This window comes from Phragmites australis, chromosome 14 (assembly GCF_958298935.1).
Source record: "Phragmites australis chromosome 14, lpPhrAust1.1, whole genome shotgun sequence".
Lineage (NCBI taxonomy): Eukaryota > Viridiplantae > Streptophyta > Magnoliopsida > Poales > Poaceae > Phragmites > Phragmites australis.
Window position 1 is genome coordinate 27,433,743 of NC_084934.1, and position 18,591 is coordinate 27,452,333.

The 18,591-nt window shown below is 45.0% G+C and overlaps 1 protein-coding gene across 4 annotated transcripts; it reads right to left on the reverse strand.

The window, feature by feature from the left end:
• Positions 1 to 1,688: 1,688 nt before the first annotated feature.
• Positions 1,689 to 5,064, reverse strand: LOC133891369 (alcohol dehydrogenase-like 2). 4 transcript variants are annotated; one of them, XM_062332081.1, is made up of 10 exons: positions 4,803 to 5,061; positions 4,565 to 4,701; positions 4,094 to 4,140; positions 3,212 to 3,540; positions 3,041 to 3,123; positions 2,872 to 2,947; positions 2,698 to 2,765; positions 2,471 to 2,566; positions 2,151 to 2,312; positions 1,689 to 2,049 (listed from the first exon to the last, which is right to left on the reverse strand). In XM_062332081.1, exons 1-10 carry the CDS (start codon positions 4,837 to 4,839, stop codon positions 1,909 to 1,911), a joined length of 1,176 nt encoding a protein of 391 aa, XP_062188065.1. In that variant the 5' UTR covers positions 4,840 to 5,061; the 3' UTR covers positions 1,689 to 1,908. The 4 variants fall into 4 exon arrangements, with proteins under 4 accessions (XP_062188065.1, XP_062188066.1, XP_062188063.1 ...); XM_062332082.1 differs by having other exon boundaries at positions 2,701 to 2,765; positions 4,803 to 5,059; XM_062332079.1 differs by having other exon boundaries at positions 4,565 to 5,064.
• Positions 5,065 to 18,591: the final 13,527 nt, after the last annotated feature.

Genomic DNA, 18,591 nt, shown 5'->3' on the forward strand with positions numbered 1-18,591 from the left:
AACTTGAAACAATTTTAAGAACCAACACAAGGCTGGGATAGTTAGTGAAGTTGGTTGTATCTCTTATATATCAAGGACTAAATCTTAGTTTTACTCTTTGTGTATCTCGTTGAGACGGAATTTTCTTTCAATAGTAGACGACATACTTATCAACAGCAAAGTGCATGTGATCACATCTCCAGTCTTCGTTAGATATTGTGTGAATACGTACGTATCGTGATGTGAGTGTGTACATATATCTACAAATTATACGTGTGTTTCTAGAGAACAAAGACTTGCAACAAATTTTATCACCACTTGTGACTGCATGGAGTAGCTAATTAGAGCATCTTAAGAGATTTACTAAATGACTCCTTATAGCTAAATATAGAGATTTTGACCTAAAACATATCTCTAATAGTTTCTCAATACCGCTCATAATATTTACCAACCCTAAAATCACCCATCTCGTATCCATTTGTAAGGAGCATCCCTCGCTCCTAAAAAGCTCGAGCGCCTCGAGCCCACCCCTCTCCAAAGCACCTCATCGTTGTCCTCCCGGCTGCAGTCACGATTCGGAGATCCACGGAGGTGCCCAACGGCTCAGGGATGGCGCACACATGGCGGCGACGGCAGCCGCGCGGCTCGGGAAGAGTGAGCTCGACCACCTCCCCTCTAACCTCCCCGAAGTGCTCAACCTACCTCCGCCTCCCCTCCGACTGCCTCTACCTGCCATTCCTCGGTGCCCTCGAAGCACACGTTGGTTGCGCGGGCCGCAACACTCATGATGTCGCATCGCAAAAGCACGTCGCGAAGCCGCATGCTGCATCACACGGAGGTGGAGCTGCCACCTACCGCACCCTGGCTCCGCTGCTACCGTGCTCCCAACGCCGCCAACCCGTGTCACGCTCGACCTCACCGTGCTTGGACGAGCTCTCCGTGTGAGGCCATGGCGAGCCTCGCTGCCTTCCCTGACCACGACCGCTCTCCATCGGCCTCCCCACTGAGCCGCCTTCCAACGGGGCCGACGGCGGGCAGAGCGAGGAGAGCTTGGAGACGGCAGACGTCACGAAGCTGATTTGGGCGGTGTTGGCTTTAATAGGACGGGCATGAGGTCCTCGTTGTCCTGAATGTCGAACGGTAGGTTGCGCTCTTGTGTGCTGAATAGAGGAAAGAGATAAAGTGGAAAGGGATATAGCAGGTGGGATCTATATATCAGTGAGATAGTAAAAGGAGTTGTTAGAATATAGTGAGTAAAATTCATGAAATCTGTTAGAGAGTGAAACAATATAGGGAGTAAATTTATTAAGAAAACTCTTTATATGAGAATAGGAGAGTGGGTTTTAAGGAGGCTCTTAGATATGCTCTGAGAGGCTCGATAAATCCAGAGCGAATCAATGACACCTGCTTCCATGCGCACGGATCACCTCATCTTACGTCCAAATCAATAAATAATATAACAAGACTAAACCCAAGGGAGGTGATGACATGGGAACCGGTTCTGCCGCGTGGGCCCAGACACGGTGGGGTTCATGCGTCAGTGACCACTGTCCTCTGCCCTTTGCAGTTACTGCTGGCGAGTCCTATCGGATGACATGTCCCGCTCAACATTTCCCACGACAAGAGAAAAAACTTTCTTTATATGTATTCACAGTAATCATGAGTATTGAGTAGTAAATTATATTTGGCATCACCTAATATCTTAAATGTGTTTGAAAAAAGATATATAATATTTGAAATATAAATAACAGATAAAATAAGTTTGTATGCCAAGAAGCTCTTAAATATTTTAGCTTTTATATGTTGCTTATTACATGTAATACATAATGTGGAACTGCATATTTGCATCAATCATAAGGGCCCTGACCGCCCTCTTGTCTCTGCCCCCTGGCGACACGTACCATTTCTTGTGCGTGCGCGACGGCGGCATCACGCGCCGAGACCGTTCTCCTTGGCGCCGTCCATCCAGATGATGCACCGGAGGCTCTTCCCCTGCGCGAGCAGCTCGAACGCTCGGTTTATCTCGTCGAAGCCCATCTGGTGCGTGATGAACTCGTCCAGCGCCAGCTCCTGCAGAGAAGCAACATGAAAAAAAAAAAAAAACACTACCAAACTGCCGCGTTTTGTTCCAGCCATGAACGAAACCTCATCGATCCTGTGGCTGGGGTTACCTTGTCCAGGTACTTCTGCGCCAGCACGGGGATGTCATCCTTGGGCTTGATCCCGCCGAGGAACGAGCCGACGACCGACCTCCCCCTCTTGATGTCGGACGACGATATGCTGATCGGCGTTGCGTTGCCGTCGGCGCCGAGGATGATCGTCTTCCCCCATCCCTGCATCGTGCCGAATAATTGCCGATCAGAGGGTAAAAGAAAGAAGAAAGAACCGTGTCATTGGTTTGGTTGGTCGCTTGGCATTGCACAACACTCCGCAGCTAGCTGCCAGATGCACGTGATGCGCAGGTCCAGTGCTCTGCACGAGCCGGGCGTACCGTCCGAGAGCTTTTGAATGCGTCCGCCATGACTGCAGCTGAGCCGACGCACTCGAAGCAGTAATCAGCGCCGCCGCCGGTCATCTCCGTGATGACCTGGAGATGGGTAGGCACGACAACCAAATGTACGCACATCAATGAACAGGAATGCCGGCAGGATTCGTCGGGCGTGTAAGAAATTGCTGATCGTATCACTGATGGAGATGGATGCGTTGGTTTAGACTCACAACCTCGCTGACGGTCTTCTCTCCGGTATCATTTGGATTGACAAAGTCGGTGATCCCCAATCTCTTACCTGCGAGGAATGAAAAACAACTGAATTGCAACTGTTCTGTTCTGCTCAAGGCAAAGCAGGTTCTTGAAAGAATTGAGGATGCAAGAGCAGCTCTCAAGTGACATACCGATCTCGAACTTGTCCGGATTCAAATCGACCCCGACGATCCTCTTAGCACCACGCATCTTCGACCCTTGCGCTACCTACAGTTAGTTCAGGAGTCGCCGTCATGAACAGAGAGAATCTCGCACGATACGATCATCGCAACAGTATCTTAGAGAGCGACGTCTCGTTACCGCTAGCCCCACAGTGCCTAGCCCAAAGACAGCCACGGTTGAGCCGGCCTCCACCGCCGCAACCTTCCAAGCCGCACCAACCCCTGCACGCAGCACCAGCATCAGCACCTGTCGCCTGCGACAATCCATTCCATGATGCCCATCGTCTAGCTTGGCAGCACGTTTTCGTACCGGTGGACACGCCGCAGCTGAGCAGGCACGCCTTCTCCGGCGGGAGGGCGGGGTCGACCTTGACGACGTGCGCGACGTCGACGACCGTGTACTCGGCGAAGCTGGAGACGGATAAGAAGTTGTGGACGGGCTCGCCCGTGGCCACGAGCGAGAAGCGCGTGGTGCCGTCCCGCGGCATGCCGGTGCCGGCGCGGGCCGGCAGCTTGGAGCAGATGTTGCTGCGGGCGGAGAGGCAGTCGGCGCACTCCCCGCACTGCGCCAGGAACACCGGCACCACCGTGTCCCCCACGGCCACTTCCTGCACATGATCCCCCACGCTCTCCACCACACTAAAACATGGTAATTATCATCTCAATTAGTCACTATTAATCCATTAATTATGCATAAAAAATATTTTTTCCATCTCTATCGGGGCACCCCATTGTTTTGCGTATGCCCAGTATGAATCATTGCCCCCAATGATTCGCAGTTGTGCCTTCTGGTATAACTTCAATCAAGAATCCAAAATTCATAATCAGTGACGGACGCATGATAGAGTGTTAGGAGGGACTCATCTCCTTCTTCCTCCCTAAGCTCCTTCTTTCTTTTCCTCTTTTTCTCCATCATATCTCTCCTTCCTCTCCATAGAACACTAGTGGGGGGGGGGGGGGGGCTTGAGCACCCCATCCCTTGCTGGATCCGCCACTATTCATAATCTTATCTTGCCTTTGCGTTGTATGATTTCAATAGGTTTACACCTCATGCTCATCCATAAGCATTTAGGTCACAACTCTGAATGCTAGCTGCCACAGCGCGCTCCTTCTGGACATTTGATCCAATACCGACACTGAAGGATGCATATGTGCAATTGAGATTTTAATGTACAGCAGAAGGTTCTTTTACCCTACTGCTTCATGCCCCAGGATGGACGGATACAAGGCCGGAAAATCCTGCGAGAAGGAAGAAATGGAGGACACGTTACTATGCAGTCATGCAGACATACATACAGTTTGTACCATGTTTTTGCGTCTGAGGTCGGAACACATCGCGTTCAGCAAAGTGAACCCTGTATCATGCATGCTCATTCTATGCAGAGGTGAAAGTCATGGGAACAGAATCTGATGCTTGTGCTCATGCTTCCTTAAAGTTAAAATGATGGGGCTATTATATGGTTTAGTTTATTAAAGATTGCATTAGGTAGTATATGATACTGAGCCCTCGAGTTCTTTTCATGCAGCTTTAAGCATTGACATTTAATCATACATGGCTTTCTTATCAGATGGGGCAGAGAGCTACCAGCACGCGATTCGAATTGCCATGAAGGCTAGAAGTGAAGAAACCGAGGGCCGGCCTGCCGGCCGGCAGTGCGCGTACCTTCATGCGCCAGAAGGTGATATCCGTGTGGCAGAGCGAGGTGCAGAGGATCCTGATGCGGACCTCGTGCGCCCGCGGCGGCGCCACCTCCACCTCCTCCATCTCTAGCGGCTGCCCCGGCGACTTGCTCACCGCCGCTGCGCGTCGATTACATGCATGGCCGGCGTTCAGACAGGGAAGGAAGGTGGAGACGATCGAAGACACGGATCGAGGCTGGTGACTACACGCAAGTGCGTACCTTTGCATCTGATAGACCTCAGGGTGTTTTGCTCCATCACCACAGCCTCGCTCACAGGTAATCAGAGAGCTCTATCTCCCTCGCTCGCTCGCTCGTGGTGCGATATGATAGGTGTATAGTAGATTGGTATCTGATTGGCATCAATTATATAATTGAGTGATGATGCCAGTGAGGCTGGATCGTTGGATGTATGCGAACCTGTCCAACTTCACTACCAAACGATATTGTACGGAAAATTTCTTCTCCTTTTCAAGTTATTTATACATGTAGTTACTGGTTCGTATTTGATTTGTGCTTCGACAGCTAGAGTCTCTAGAGATGATAGCAGTGGAGTGTACACGATCAGAGCGGTGGTCTTTACCCGCTATGGGTAGAGCTCTAGGCTTCGAATCAGGAACCCCCAACCATAGTTTCTATTGATTCTTTTTTCTTCTACTCTGTTACTGCACTTTAGACTGTGTGCATCCTAACTATGTAGAGCCAAAAATAAATTTTTATATGGCTATATCATCCTCGGATGATGGTCAATAATTATCAAAAACAACAAACAGCAGGCCTATTAATGGGTATTTTTAGCCTGCACGACTTTCAAGCACCATGGGCCAGTTTTCCCCGAAGAGAATCATGGGTCTGCTCTTAATCTTGAGATCTTGATAGCGTTTCAAAATGGGCCTAGACTGGGCTATTCTTTTCAGCATCCACAATGGGAGGCACTCCAGAGTCCAGAACCGGGTGAGTCCTTTAAACGGCCTTTCTTCACCAGTGAAATTTATATTTGTTTTCTTTTTAATGAGAAATATTGGAAATCTTTTTCGACCTGACACAGATATCACCGCTAGATGTGCACATGATGCGGGTATATACATGATCCAATCCTAAATAAGAAAATGCAACCAATCTGCGGCGTTCTGCACGTCCTTATAGCGATGGACGAAGGTGGTAAGCGATGCACTGACCTCACGCCGGGTCCTCTTTTACACCGCGAGCTTGTACTTGCACAAACTTGCAGTAATTTTAATCACCACTTGCTAATTACCTGCACAAGGAGTAGCTAATTAGAGCCACGGTGCATCCAGAGCAAATAAACGGCACATGCTTCCAGCGACGGGCATGCGCACGTATCACTTCGTCTTACAAATCGACAAGACTAAATATTACACAGGGTGGGGTGAAGACATGCCCCGCTAGCTCTACCTTTTCCGTCACACAGGAGAGGAGCTGGGATTAGACGATAGGAGTCGATAAGAAACAAATTTGAATTAGTTCTAGAAACTATTAAATTGATCCATGTAAAAAATAATTTGTTTTTTATATTGGTTAATCTATTTTTAATTGTTTAGAAGCATAAAATATAAGTGTTGCGATGAATTTACGGTTGAGGGAAGAGAAGAAGTTTTATACGAACAAAGTGTGACGAGAGTCTCTTTTAGAGAGGACTCAAGCTTGGAGAAGAGTGGAGAGAAAGGAGAAACAATAATGTACCAATAGTAAAATAGATTCATCATCTGGCCTGATAGCCATAGGTATGTATTTATAGTGTCGTTCAGGGTGTAAATGTGCAAATATGACATTACAGAAATAGCGATACAAACTATCACTATACCACAGGGACCTAGCGCCGATCGAATCACGCAATATGGATCTAGGTAGGATGCATTTACCCCTGATCAGAAGATATTATCTACTATGACAATACAGTGGTGCAAGTGGTCCTAAGGGTATAGTGCTCAGTCAATCGCTTATTGCGATACCGCACTATACAAGGTGTCAGTCCAGCTCCTACTTGCGTTGTGATGCCAGAACAGCTTCCACTTTCATCGGTATTAAATGCTAGTCATTTTCTTGCAGGTAGAGAACGACTGGTAGGCCCCCTTTGTCTTATCTTTCTTCAAGACCTGATGACTCGCCCCATGTACTTCGGGGAGCCTACCCAAGCTACAGAGGACTAAGGCTCCGAAGAGTTTTGGATCCCGGAGATCCACAAGGCCTCCGGGGACCCGTGGTCTACAGACGTAGGCTGACAGGGTCAGGGTGTCGAGGGTCCTTAATGATGACCCCCAATAGTAGCTCCTCGCGAGGGCGGCCAGCGGAGCAACTGGCTTCGTAGTTTTTTTGGAGTAGAGCCTTTGGTGGTTCTTGGCTCCATACCCGATGGTCATTTGTATTGCTTGAATTATTTTGGAAAGTCCAGTCCAATTGGTTTGAACTGACCATCCGACAACACCTGCGAGAGAGGGCATTAAATGTGACCCGTGGTTAGTGACGTGGTTACGCCTTGTGAAACGGTAGTGGAGAATGTGGCGCCTTGCCGTTGGAGGGTCAGGGGGTTCGCTCCTCCATGATCGTAGCCTCATGGGTGATAGGATAGGGCACGTGTGCATTTCCCTAGGAGGAAATAACCCCTCCCTTAGCTTTATAAGGAGAGGGTATCAGCCAAGCGACAATCTTGCTCTGCACCCCTACTCCCATCTGTATCTGCTTCAGTACGCCCACTTTGCTGGCCATAGCACTCCCATCTCCCACCACCATCTAGCGCTTCTCACCGCCTCATAGGGACCCTCATCGCTAGTTCTGGTGCTCAAGTCGGGGCCGACATGTCATCGTCGGGTGGGGCCATTGATGGGCACAGGGCAGCGGTCATTCAGGCAATGTCGATACCTCCATCGCTACCTGGGCCGTCGCCAGGCGTGGATCTCCGTCACGCCAGCTGAAAGCATCCTCGAAAGACCATCATGCTGGGGGAATCCGTTGTCACCAAGATCGAGCTCGGTCGGATGGTCGCGGAGGGGAAGATCCCCTTTAGGTCCGCCGCCCGAGCCCCATGTGGCGAAGTTGTTCCGAAGCCTCTGGGCCACGAGACCGTGGTGTTTGAGGTATTTTTCTATGTAGGTCTTAGCCTTCCAGCCGTGCCGCTCCTCGAAGGGATGCTTCGCTACTTCTATGTGGAGCTCCCGCATCTGTCGACCAACGCCATTGCCCGCCTAGCCATCTTCGAGTGGGCCATGTGGGCAGAGGGATGCGAAGGGAGAGCGGACCTTTTCACCCTCATCCATGAAGCGAGTTGCCAACCGAAGATACGGACGGAGGACGGGGAGAAAAAGACCCTCAGCTTCAGTAACATGAACTTCTAGCTACGGTCAGAGTACAATGATGTGTTTCCAGCTACGGTACATTAGATGGCTAGAGCAGTGGTTTTACAATGATGTTGGCTCCGGATCCCCTCTTTCGGAGGCGAAATCCGACCTTCACAAACTTCTCACGATGCACCACAAGTGAATTGGTGGCTCATGAGTGACTCCTAGCCGTCTAGGAGACCTCAATCTCTAAGAGTAACAAATACGCATGAAGAATGCTTGGAGATGGACCCTAGTGCTCAAAGATTTCAAAGCGTATCACTAGCACTCGAATCTTCCTCTCAAAACTCTCACCAAAGATCAAATCACTTAGAATGGACAGAGGAAAGGTGCAAAGTTTCCCTAGATGTGTTTCACAAGAGAAAGGGAGCAGCCGCTGGCTTGGGAAAGGTGAAGGAGTAGTTATAGAGTACCCCCCAAAACTAGCCGTTATGTGCTTTTCAGCCTACATCGGAACTTCGGATCAGTGCAAAGTAACAGCATCGACCTACTTCACCTAAACCAAATCTGGAATAAAAACACACATCGGAATTTCCAACCTCACAAATCAGAACTTCCGATTAGCAACAAAACTCCATCCTGAGAACATGAGGTTTTGAGAATGTCGGATAGTCCGACTCAGATCGGAACTTCCGATCTCATCATCGGAACTTCCGATTAGGGAAAAAATACTTGTAACTAGAGAACTCAAGACTTGAGGAAACTTGGACATTCAGATCCATATTGGAACTTTTGACCAAAATATCAGAACTTCCGATTAAATCAAAAACAGGAACCCGAGCGCCTTGAGTTTCGAAACAACTAGACATTTTGACTCAGACCGGGACTTCCGATAAAACAATCGGAACATCCAATCAGACCAAAACTTTTTCAACCCAAGAGCCCATGTTGTGAATCATGTCTCTCATTCTAAGGATAAACTTTGAGCACTAAGTTCATAACAAAGCCTTCAACATTGCATCCCTCTTAATAGTACAACATTCATATATTCAATTCAAAATTAAAATGCTATTACCATAGGAGTAACCAAGGGTCGTCTTTTTTCTTCATTTTTGGGGATCGCCAACGTCGTTTAGCTTTCATCGTTGAGACTTTTACCTATTAAAATACTCATTGAACATATTAGTCCCTTAATTGTTTGTTGTCAATTATCAAAACCCATATAGTGGGCCTAGATGCACTTTCAGAAGTGTTAGATGCTTCAAGTGATCTTGTCTTTAGAATCTCGGGCTTTGGAAGAGTTTTTTAAAATTGATTTTGATGGATCGCCTTTTTCTAAGCTTAGATGTCTCATTGCTAATGTTCTCAAAGATTTATTCTTTTAGCATCGTAAACTTGGACATGGGTTTTGATCATCTTACTAATGTTAGTGGCTTAGATCTTATTCGTAGTTTTCCTAAGCTTAAGGGTAATAGCGAGTTAGTGTGCTCTTCTTGTAAACATGGTAAAATGGTTTCAGGTTCACATCCATCTCTTATCATGATTATGACAAATGTGTCGGGTCAACTTCTATACCTTGACATTGTTGGACCTTCTAATGTTGAATCTTTTGAAGGTAAATAGTATGTGATTGTTATTGTTGATGACTACTCTAGGTACTCTTATATTTATTTTATGGCATCTAAAGATGATACTTTTAGTCATTTTAGAAATAGTTCGTAGATTATCTATTGATCACCCAGGAGCACTTAAGGCGATTAGAAGTGATAATTGAACTGAATTTCAAAATTCTTCTTTTGATCACATTTGTGCTAAAGAAGGAATTGATCATAAATTTAATTCACCTAGAGTATCTCAACTAAGTGGTGTAGTTGAAAGGAAAAATAGACCTTTAGTTGAGATGGCTAGAACTATTCTAAATGAATTTCACACACCTAAGAAGTTTTGTGCTAAGGGAGGCTTCCATGCACAAGGGGGAAAATATGGACGCCTTTCTCAGCTCGGGTCATACGCAGGACATGATAGGGCCCTCCCAATTAGATAGTGCACATCTCGTACTGACGCAACTGACACTGGGCAAGTATGCGATGCCTACTCTCAGCAGCCGGTATTCACGGACAATTGTCCCGCCGGACCCGCTCACAAGCTTAGCGGACTACATGAGAGCATGGGACCGTAGAGTACTGATACCTGATGAGCATAAGTTGATCGTTCTGAAGCGGGAACATAGTTAGGGGCTACTTTGTATCATATATTGTGCACATCTTATTCTACTTTGTTTGTATCCTACATCCGATTCATTTTTCCAGGTTCAATCCTCTGTTAGTACTGCAACAGAGGACTCCAAACAACTGTCCCATCCAAATACAAAAATAGATGACTAAAGGATATAAATATCATGCTCGATTTTTTTATTTATTTACATAGACCTTAAATTACTTATAATTCTCATTTAACTACTTTTGTGTAATCGCTTCATTACTTTTTTGTTACTTTATTTATTTACAAATGTTATAAATTATGGTGTTACATCTTACCAGTGTGCCATAGATTTCTGATGGAATGACCCCCTCAGAGTGCCGCACTGGCATGAGCATATGTTGTGCTCGTGTGGTAACCTTGCCTGGATGTCGACATCCTTCAATGTGGAGACCTCTGGTAGGAGGTTCTTAGTGTGTCCCGAAATTGAACTCGTTTTATGGTGTGTTCCTCTTTATCACATGCCTATCCATGTGCATAGGTAATTGCTATGATTTATTTTATCAATCTTCATTAATGCACCATGAATAGTCTAATAACTCGTCTTAGAAGATGTCGCGGAAGGGTACGTCAACAACTACCCTATAGGCGCCTTGTATTGAGTCGTGGACAATGCCTTGTGACAACGCTATGGAGGACATTGTTCATGGGACCAATCGCACTCTGGCGAGGCTTTCGCAGAGTATCTGGCTTGGTTTCTACCTTAGACATGGATCCGGGTCCCGTACACAGTGTCTGAGGTGCTACCTCATGCACGGTGTGTTTAGGATGCATACCCAATGCACAGGGACTAGGCATGGTCATTGATGGTACGTTTCTTCGACACCAACTATAGTTGTACCATAAAATTAGCTTATAAAGCACTTATGTTAACCTATGCAATACTTGTTCGTAGAGGGACCTTGTGGAGCACATACAGGTGGAGGCTGCTACTGGTTGCCAGTGGCTAGGCCATAGGATACATGTCCTTGGACATGAGATGCATGGGTCGTTATATAGGATCTACGAGAAGGTGAGAAAGATCGGATATGTTCTCTTGTACGTCCAGTGCAGATGTTGTTCCTCAACCCCCTCCCCCCGTTGTTTGACCAGCTCACACCCTCTTGATGCCTCCTGTTCGGCCTCCTCACCCCTCCCCGGCGTCGATGGAATCCATGGAGGGGAGTGCGGATGTCACGCTTCCTACCGAACCCTGGTTGGTAAGGCCTTTAAACATTTATATTGGCCTACGACACTCCATGATGCTAGCGTGATGATTAAGAAGTGCAAATGTTGCCTGTTCTATAGCAGATGCATTCACCAACTTGTTCAAGTGTTGCAGACGATACCCTTGTTATGGCCTTCCGCGACTTGGGGGCTGGACATTCTGAGACCCTTCCCAGTAGCATCCAAGGGCTTCAAGCACCTTTTTGTTGCAATTGATACCTTCACCAAGTGGATCGAGGTGGAGCCATTTGTAAATATCACCTCGAAACCCGCCAAGCAGTTCATAATGAAAAGCGTAATGACAAGGTTCGGCATCTTGAGCAGGATAATCACCGACAACGACAACCAGTTTGCAAGCGCGGTGTTCACCAAGTACTACGAGGAGTTAGGCACCAAGATTTGCTTCACCTCGGTCGCTCATCTGCAGAGCAACGGGCATGTGGAACAAGCCAACAGGCTCGTACAATAAGGAATAAAGACCCGCGTCTTTGACCACCTTATCGCCCTCTCCAAGGCTTGGGTCACCAAGTTACTTTCAGTACTCTGGGCACTTAGAACTACAAAGAGTAGGGCGACGGACGGAAACCCTTTTTTCCTAATTTAGGAGTCTGACGCCGTGCTTCCCTGTGAGCTAAAGCTACGTTCTCCCCGAGTCAAACTATTCACCGACAAGGATGAATTACTCAGACGAGAAGACGACCTCAACACCTTGGAGGAAAAGAGAGCTGGGGCGCTATATGAGATTGCGAGATATCAACAATCCCTCTAGCACTATTACGACCAGAACGTCGAAAAATGAAGCCTTCAAGTCAGAGACCTGGTTATATGACTAGTTCAGAGTGAGAGCAATTGTACTAAGCTCTCTCCCAAATAAGAAGGCCCATATACGGTGGTTTAGTGTACTAGAGCTAGGTCTTTTAGGTTAGCAATAGAGGATGACCTAATTCTCAATAATTCTTGAAAAATCGAGCAGCTCCAAAAAATTTAAATACGAATACATTCTTATTAATAAAGTTCATATTTGAATGTCATCATGTATGGTCTCCGGTCTTTTTATGCACCACATTGGAATGTCTTTTACATCTCTTTATGACTGCCTATCTAAGGGGCCCATCTCGGATAGATAGTCGGGGGGTACACGGGTATAAGGTATCGAACGTTAATGGTAACTCGTCACGCATTCACCAAAGCAACTTCCTTCATGCGAGTAACGGTTTCCTGAGTTGACAACCTAGCGGGGTGCCATAAAGTCCCTTATCAAGTATGCGAGTGCTTGGGGATAAGACGTCCTCCACTCAAGGACCTAAGCCTAACTGACTAAGCTTCCCGGGAAGCAATGAAGATGACTACCCTAGCTGAAGGGAAGAGCAGGTTGTGCGTCGAGCTACCGAAATCTGCTTGGTATTCGCTTACACACAAGCATGATAATCCAATATTGATTACTTAGTCAATTGTACGCAAAGGACAAACAATTTTACCCCTACGAGCTAAGCACTAATGGATACTTAAGTGTGTAAATAATTTAATAGATCATGTCAAGTAAATCATGGATGTAAGTTCTTTGGATTATGTCAAGCACAAGTAGGCGAAACTAGAAACAAAGTAAGAACAATTGTAAATCAAATCAAAGGATTATCACGGATACAAATGTCAATATGCCACACACTCTTCCTAAGAAAATATATAGGTTCTAGAATACTTCCAAAATTGTTTTATTTGTAACTCTGTAGTGCTTCCTAGAAAATATCCATGTCCTAACATAAGGAGATATCTAGATATTTGTATTGCCATCTTTCAACAAATATTCGTGTCCTAACATAAGGAGATATCTAGATATTTATATTGCCATCTTTCAACACCCTATAAAATTCAAGACAAACAACACTAGTTGATTATTGATGGTTAAATAAGATGCATGTCAACTAGGTATGAACATCTGATTTGGAAAAGTGTAAGTAAACTCCCAAAGAAGATGGGTATGAAGTATGAATTGAATGAACTAAAATAAATGATTCATTATGCAAAATACTAGTTAATGCCTACTAGTGAGGTTCTACACAAAATAACAATCAACTATCCAAATTTATATTCATATACCTAAATGAACTAGTGTACAATTCAGGCTTGTGGTCAGTATTTTAAATACGACATATATAGATAGATTAATTGGGACTTCTGGAAATTTACATTGTTCTTATGTAAAACATGGTCGCGCTGCTAATAGAAAATGTTTCTAGGCCATTGCAGTGCACCTTAGAGGATGTACAAGTTGTCACACATGACATGAAATTCATGGTGGGGTTCTAGCGTTTCGGCAGACTATTTGGACCTTACAGCACCGCGCCACTAGGATCACCCCCTTTGGAAGTGAACGACGTGCTTGTCACATCTCATGCCAATCCAACGGCCAATATCAGCAGCAACCATATCGTCAGTCTCTTCGACTCACAACCGTCGCCATATGTGGAACATAGATACAAGGTTGATTTGTATTACGTTGCATTTGGTGACAAAGGATCACAACAAAGGAGCTTGAGGCTGGAGCGGTTGGCAAAAGCTAGGGGACATGGTTCTGCTTTGACGATATGGTCTATCCGATTTTCTTTTTGAAAAGGATAGGATTACATAAATTTAAAGCCTCAATCTTTCTCATGTATGTTGCTTTTGTGGTTGAAGAAAAACGTGCCCGGTTTCCTTCATGAGGTCAAGATGGGAATGAAGTTGTCTCATGGTGGTGCGTAAGTCCTTTCTACGTGTTAGGTTCTCTCTTAATTCCATTGTTTATGCTAGCATTTAATGTTGTTGTGTACTAACATGTAGGCGTCATGGAGGTGAGGTCGCTATGGAGAGCTCACTCTACTCCCTGGCTAAGTTCCAGACAACCCATGGTCAAGCATGCGTCATGGACTTGCAAGTGCAGAGAGCTGCCTGGAGTGTCATTGTGACTTGTTGTGAGACACGAAGGCTCCGAAGCTTATGTAACACCCATTTTTAAAGGAATAAAATCAGGTACAACCACATGTATGCCATGATCAAATTTCATACATACGTTACATAATCAGTGTATCATCACAGTGCCATAATTACATTATCGACGTAATTTATTACAAAAGGACCCAAGGGTCTAGAAGAAAAACATAACAGAAAGGTAAACTCCAGCGTCAGAGGGTCTTCCATCTACCATAGACGTCAACCGGGGAAACACCAGCCTAGAAAAGGAGCTCTGAGTCGAAGTAATCTCCATCATATGGTGCAGCTTCATTGTCAGCTTCTAATCAGCAGAAGAATGCAAGAGAGAAAGTAACGGGTATGAGTACATACTCCACAAGTGTAAGAAAGTATAATATGGGGCTTAAGTCAAGAAAAAGTTAGACGCTAATTTACTACACTAAACAATCTTAACCTATTACTCCAAGAAAAAGCATCCTATTTACTATGTGTGAAGACACAACTTAAATAAGAGAAACAACTCATCAAATTCCATTCGACTACCAAAACTCACTAGGCAATTCCATTACCCGGCTACCCGACCATCCATACCAAAACCCTGATCCCAACTAATCAAGAATAAGTCCAAGTCGCTCTTGACCGTGAGCACGGCTGATCGATCAGTTTGATACTCTGTAGAGTTCGCCCATCTTTCCCTACGGGTCATGATTTCATCACCTACATTACTAGGTGACAGTCTCCATAATGCTATGCCGGCCAAGCACTTACACACTTTCTATGGTGTGTCGCCAAGAGATCACTATAAGGCTTTTACAAAGCTCCCGCCGACCCGTAAGCACCCACTGAGGTTTCACCGCTAACAGTGATTCTATCGCTGCAGAAGCCCCCTCTTGTGCCACTCAACCATCCAATGTTGCTCATAGAATCGGAGAGGTGGCTAATTAATTGGTCAATCCGTATCCATATAGGCCCCGTGGATGTTTGCGGTTTAACTTAGTTACGGGCTTCAAGAACCGACCCTTTTGACCCCACACAGGAACAGACACATTCCCGCCATGCAACACAACACATGTGCCTTCTTACACCACCCTCAAACCAACCATCCTATTAGAATCCCTATCCCATGTTGCTACAAAAGATTACCACACCTGATTCATATTGCATAAACATTAGTCAAGTTTAACTTATAACCCAAACCAACCGACGGCAGCCACTAGCGTAACTACCCTTAACCCAAGGACTCATCAACTATGATAAGGAAAAATGATACAAATAATAGTAAACCCTAATCATAGGTTTCCATTTTAGACAAGCATCCATGAAGGAATAAACAACTAGGGAATAAACAACTAGCATCAAATCCTAAAAATAGATACAAAATGTTCAAGGATACTTGCCTTCAGGGAGGGTTGTTCAAAATCTTCAAATTTTAGGTCTTGTAGATTCACGAACTGCTCACCTCCTAAAACGGCATACTGGAAAAGCAAAAAAAAAAGAAACTAGTAAGAACAGTATACCAAATAGTAACAAAACTTGGTAAAACACCTATAAAAAGATTCTATGCGTCGCTATGAGAATTTGAGCGTGAAAAATGTGCAAATCAGAGCTATGAGCAAAAAGTTATTAGGGTTTGAAGTTCTTGGGGCTAAACTACAAAAGGACAGGGACTAAAAACTAATGACTAAAACAAAGCTTGGGGGTTATATTGGAAAAAGATGGGACCTAATATTAAATTTAAAAAGGTTAAGGGTTGATCTACAAAACTACCTAATTTCCTGGAATTACTAGATTTATTCTTCTATTGAAAAACCTATGAGATAAATCCATGGATCCATGGACCACGGCCAGAGGGCTGGTCCATGGTCCACGGTGGACCGATTCATTAAAATATGAAGGGGTATCTAATCGCGATCCTACGGCCACGAAACACGCAGAGGGGCACCGGCTGTCAGAACAGTGTCCGCATGCGACGTCAGCTCCACCCACGATGGCGCGTCACTGACGAAGGTCGGGATTGGCGCCCTAGATGCGAAAGCTCTCCGCGGCATGCCCAAAAGGACAAGGGGCTCCAGCAAAACTCTCCTACACCCTCACAATAGTCGGAGAAGGATAGAGAAAAGCTGGTGACGAGGATGGGCGGTGGAGAGAGAGTAGGCGCGTCGAGGAGGGTGTTCTGGCACTGGATCGATGTTGAGGAGGCTCGGGAACTCACCTCGGGGTACCTGCAAAGCCAGGAAGGTGATTAGTGCGGCAGAAGATGGCGCGAAAGCGGGGATTGGCGGTGGCGGAGCATCTCATTGTCAACGAAGAAGAAGACCTAGGCGATGATGTTTGGGGCACAGGACGAGAGTTTGAGCATATTGCCAGAATAAGAAAGGGGAAGGGGAAAGTTAGCGTCCAATTTTTATAGAGGATTACAGAGGGATTCGAATAGTGGAGGACGCTGAAGATGGTGGCTGGCAATAATGTCGAGCTCTAATCCACGACTTGAATGAGGGGTAACGGGCATTGATTCACATCCAGGGAGAGGGAGGACTGGAGAGGGAAGATGAGTGATGCTTCTGCATGCTCGCGGGAGTGGGGGAGCGAAGGGGACGACATCCCATCACTCACCGGAGTAAAGGAAGGAGCGACGGAAGGGGAAACCATCGGAGGTGGGAAAAGAGCTAGACGGCTCGGTCACTCGGCTCGGCAGTGGACCCATGCAATAGAGAGAGGAGGCGGCTTGAGTGAGCGACTCGACCGGGTGGGCTTCGGCCCAAATAGGAAGAAGTGGGGAGGAAAAAGAAAACGGGCTTCGGCCCAAGGAGAGGTGGGCAGGCCAGCGGAAAAGAAAGAAAAAGAAAAAGGCCCGATTGGAAAAAGAAAGAGGGGAGAGGAGTTTTGGGCTAGGTTTTGAAAGGATTCGGCCCGAGAGGGTTTTGAAATTAGGAAATTGATTTCTTTTTACTTTTAGACTATTTTCATAAAAAGCTTTAAACGAGCGCATTCTAGCGAACTTTTATAAATATTTTTCACACATAAAAACCTAATATAACTAGTACAGCATGAATACATCAAGGATGAATACAACCTATGTCAAATTAAATTTAAAAATTAATTTTCTTCTAAATTTAAACAAAAAAAGAAAAGTGCATGTGTGTACTGTGTTGATTGGCACCGAGGGTGCTGTGGTGCTTGGCCACGTGGTGGTCCAAGGCTAGCTAGTACAGCACATGGTCATGCATGTATGTATTGTGGAGTTTTTTTTTTTTTTCGATTAAAAATTTAAATAAATAGATTCCTCGTGGAAATAATTGCAAAACTAGACGTCTACCGTCCTCTGAGGGAGCAGTAAGGGCTTTGCCGCCTCTGAAAGGACGGTAAGCAATCCCGAAGTCTCTTACCGCCCTCTCAGGGGGTGGGTAGCCTTACAGCCCTCTGAGGGGCGGGTAGCTACAGTATGTGAACAGTAAACCTCAATGAAAAGTACTTCGAAGTTTAATTTTGCTACTATCTTATCTATTCAAAATAGTGATGTTATGTTGCTCCAAAAATCCTAAAACTTTTTGTACGTGTTATATAATACATGTGCAACCCATTTTAATTGAATTCATCCAAAAATCCTGTGTAGAATTTAAAGTAAAATTCTCCAAAAAAGACTACTTTTATAACCTTTAGCAATTGTTAGCGCCTCAAATAAATTTCTAAAAATCTGTTAAAATTCACTAATATTCTTCTTATGTGATGTGATAATTTCTAAAATTATTTTTAGCCTGATTATATGGTAAAAAAGTGGATTCCTTTGTGATGCACCATTTATATGTATTTTTACAATTTCATGTGATATTCTTCTTTTAACTTAATTTGAATTCAAACATATATAAACCTAGAGCTAAAAATAATTTTAGAAATTATCACATCACATAAGAAGAATATTAGTGAATTTTAACAGATTTTTAGAAATTTATTTGAGGCGTTAACAATTGCTAGAGTTTATAAAAGTAGTCTTTTTTGGATAATTTTAGTTTAAATTTTACATAGGATTTTTGGGTGAATTCAATTAAAATGGGTTGCACATGTATTATGTAACACTTAAAAAAATTTAGGATTTTTGGAGCAACAGAACATCACTATTTTGAATAGAGAAGATAATAACAAAATTAAATTTCGAAGTACTGTTCATTGAGGTTTACTGTTCACGTACTGTAGGTACCCGCCCCTCAGTGGGCTGTAAGGCTACCCGCCTACTGAGAGGGCGGTAAGAGACTTCGGGACTGCTTACCGCTCTCTTAGAGGACGGTAGGCGTTTAGTTTTGTAA

Excerpts from the sequence above, each read along its gene's own strand:
- LOC133891369 (XM_062332079.1), bottom strand. The coding sequence starts at position 4,810 with ATGCAAAGGTACGCACTTGCGTGTAGTCACCAGCCTCGATCCGTGTCT. Across the intron at positions 2,948-3,040 it reads TAGGCACTGTGGGGCTAGCG|GTAGCGCAAGGGTCGAAGAT; the intron begins GTAACGAGACGT and ends AACTAACTGTAG. Across the intron at positions 2,567-2,697 it reads AGAAGACCGTCAGCGAGGTT|GTCATCACGGAGATGACCGG; the intron begins GTGAGTCTAAAC and ends ACCCATCTCCAG.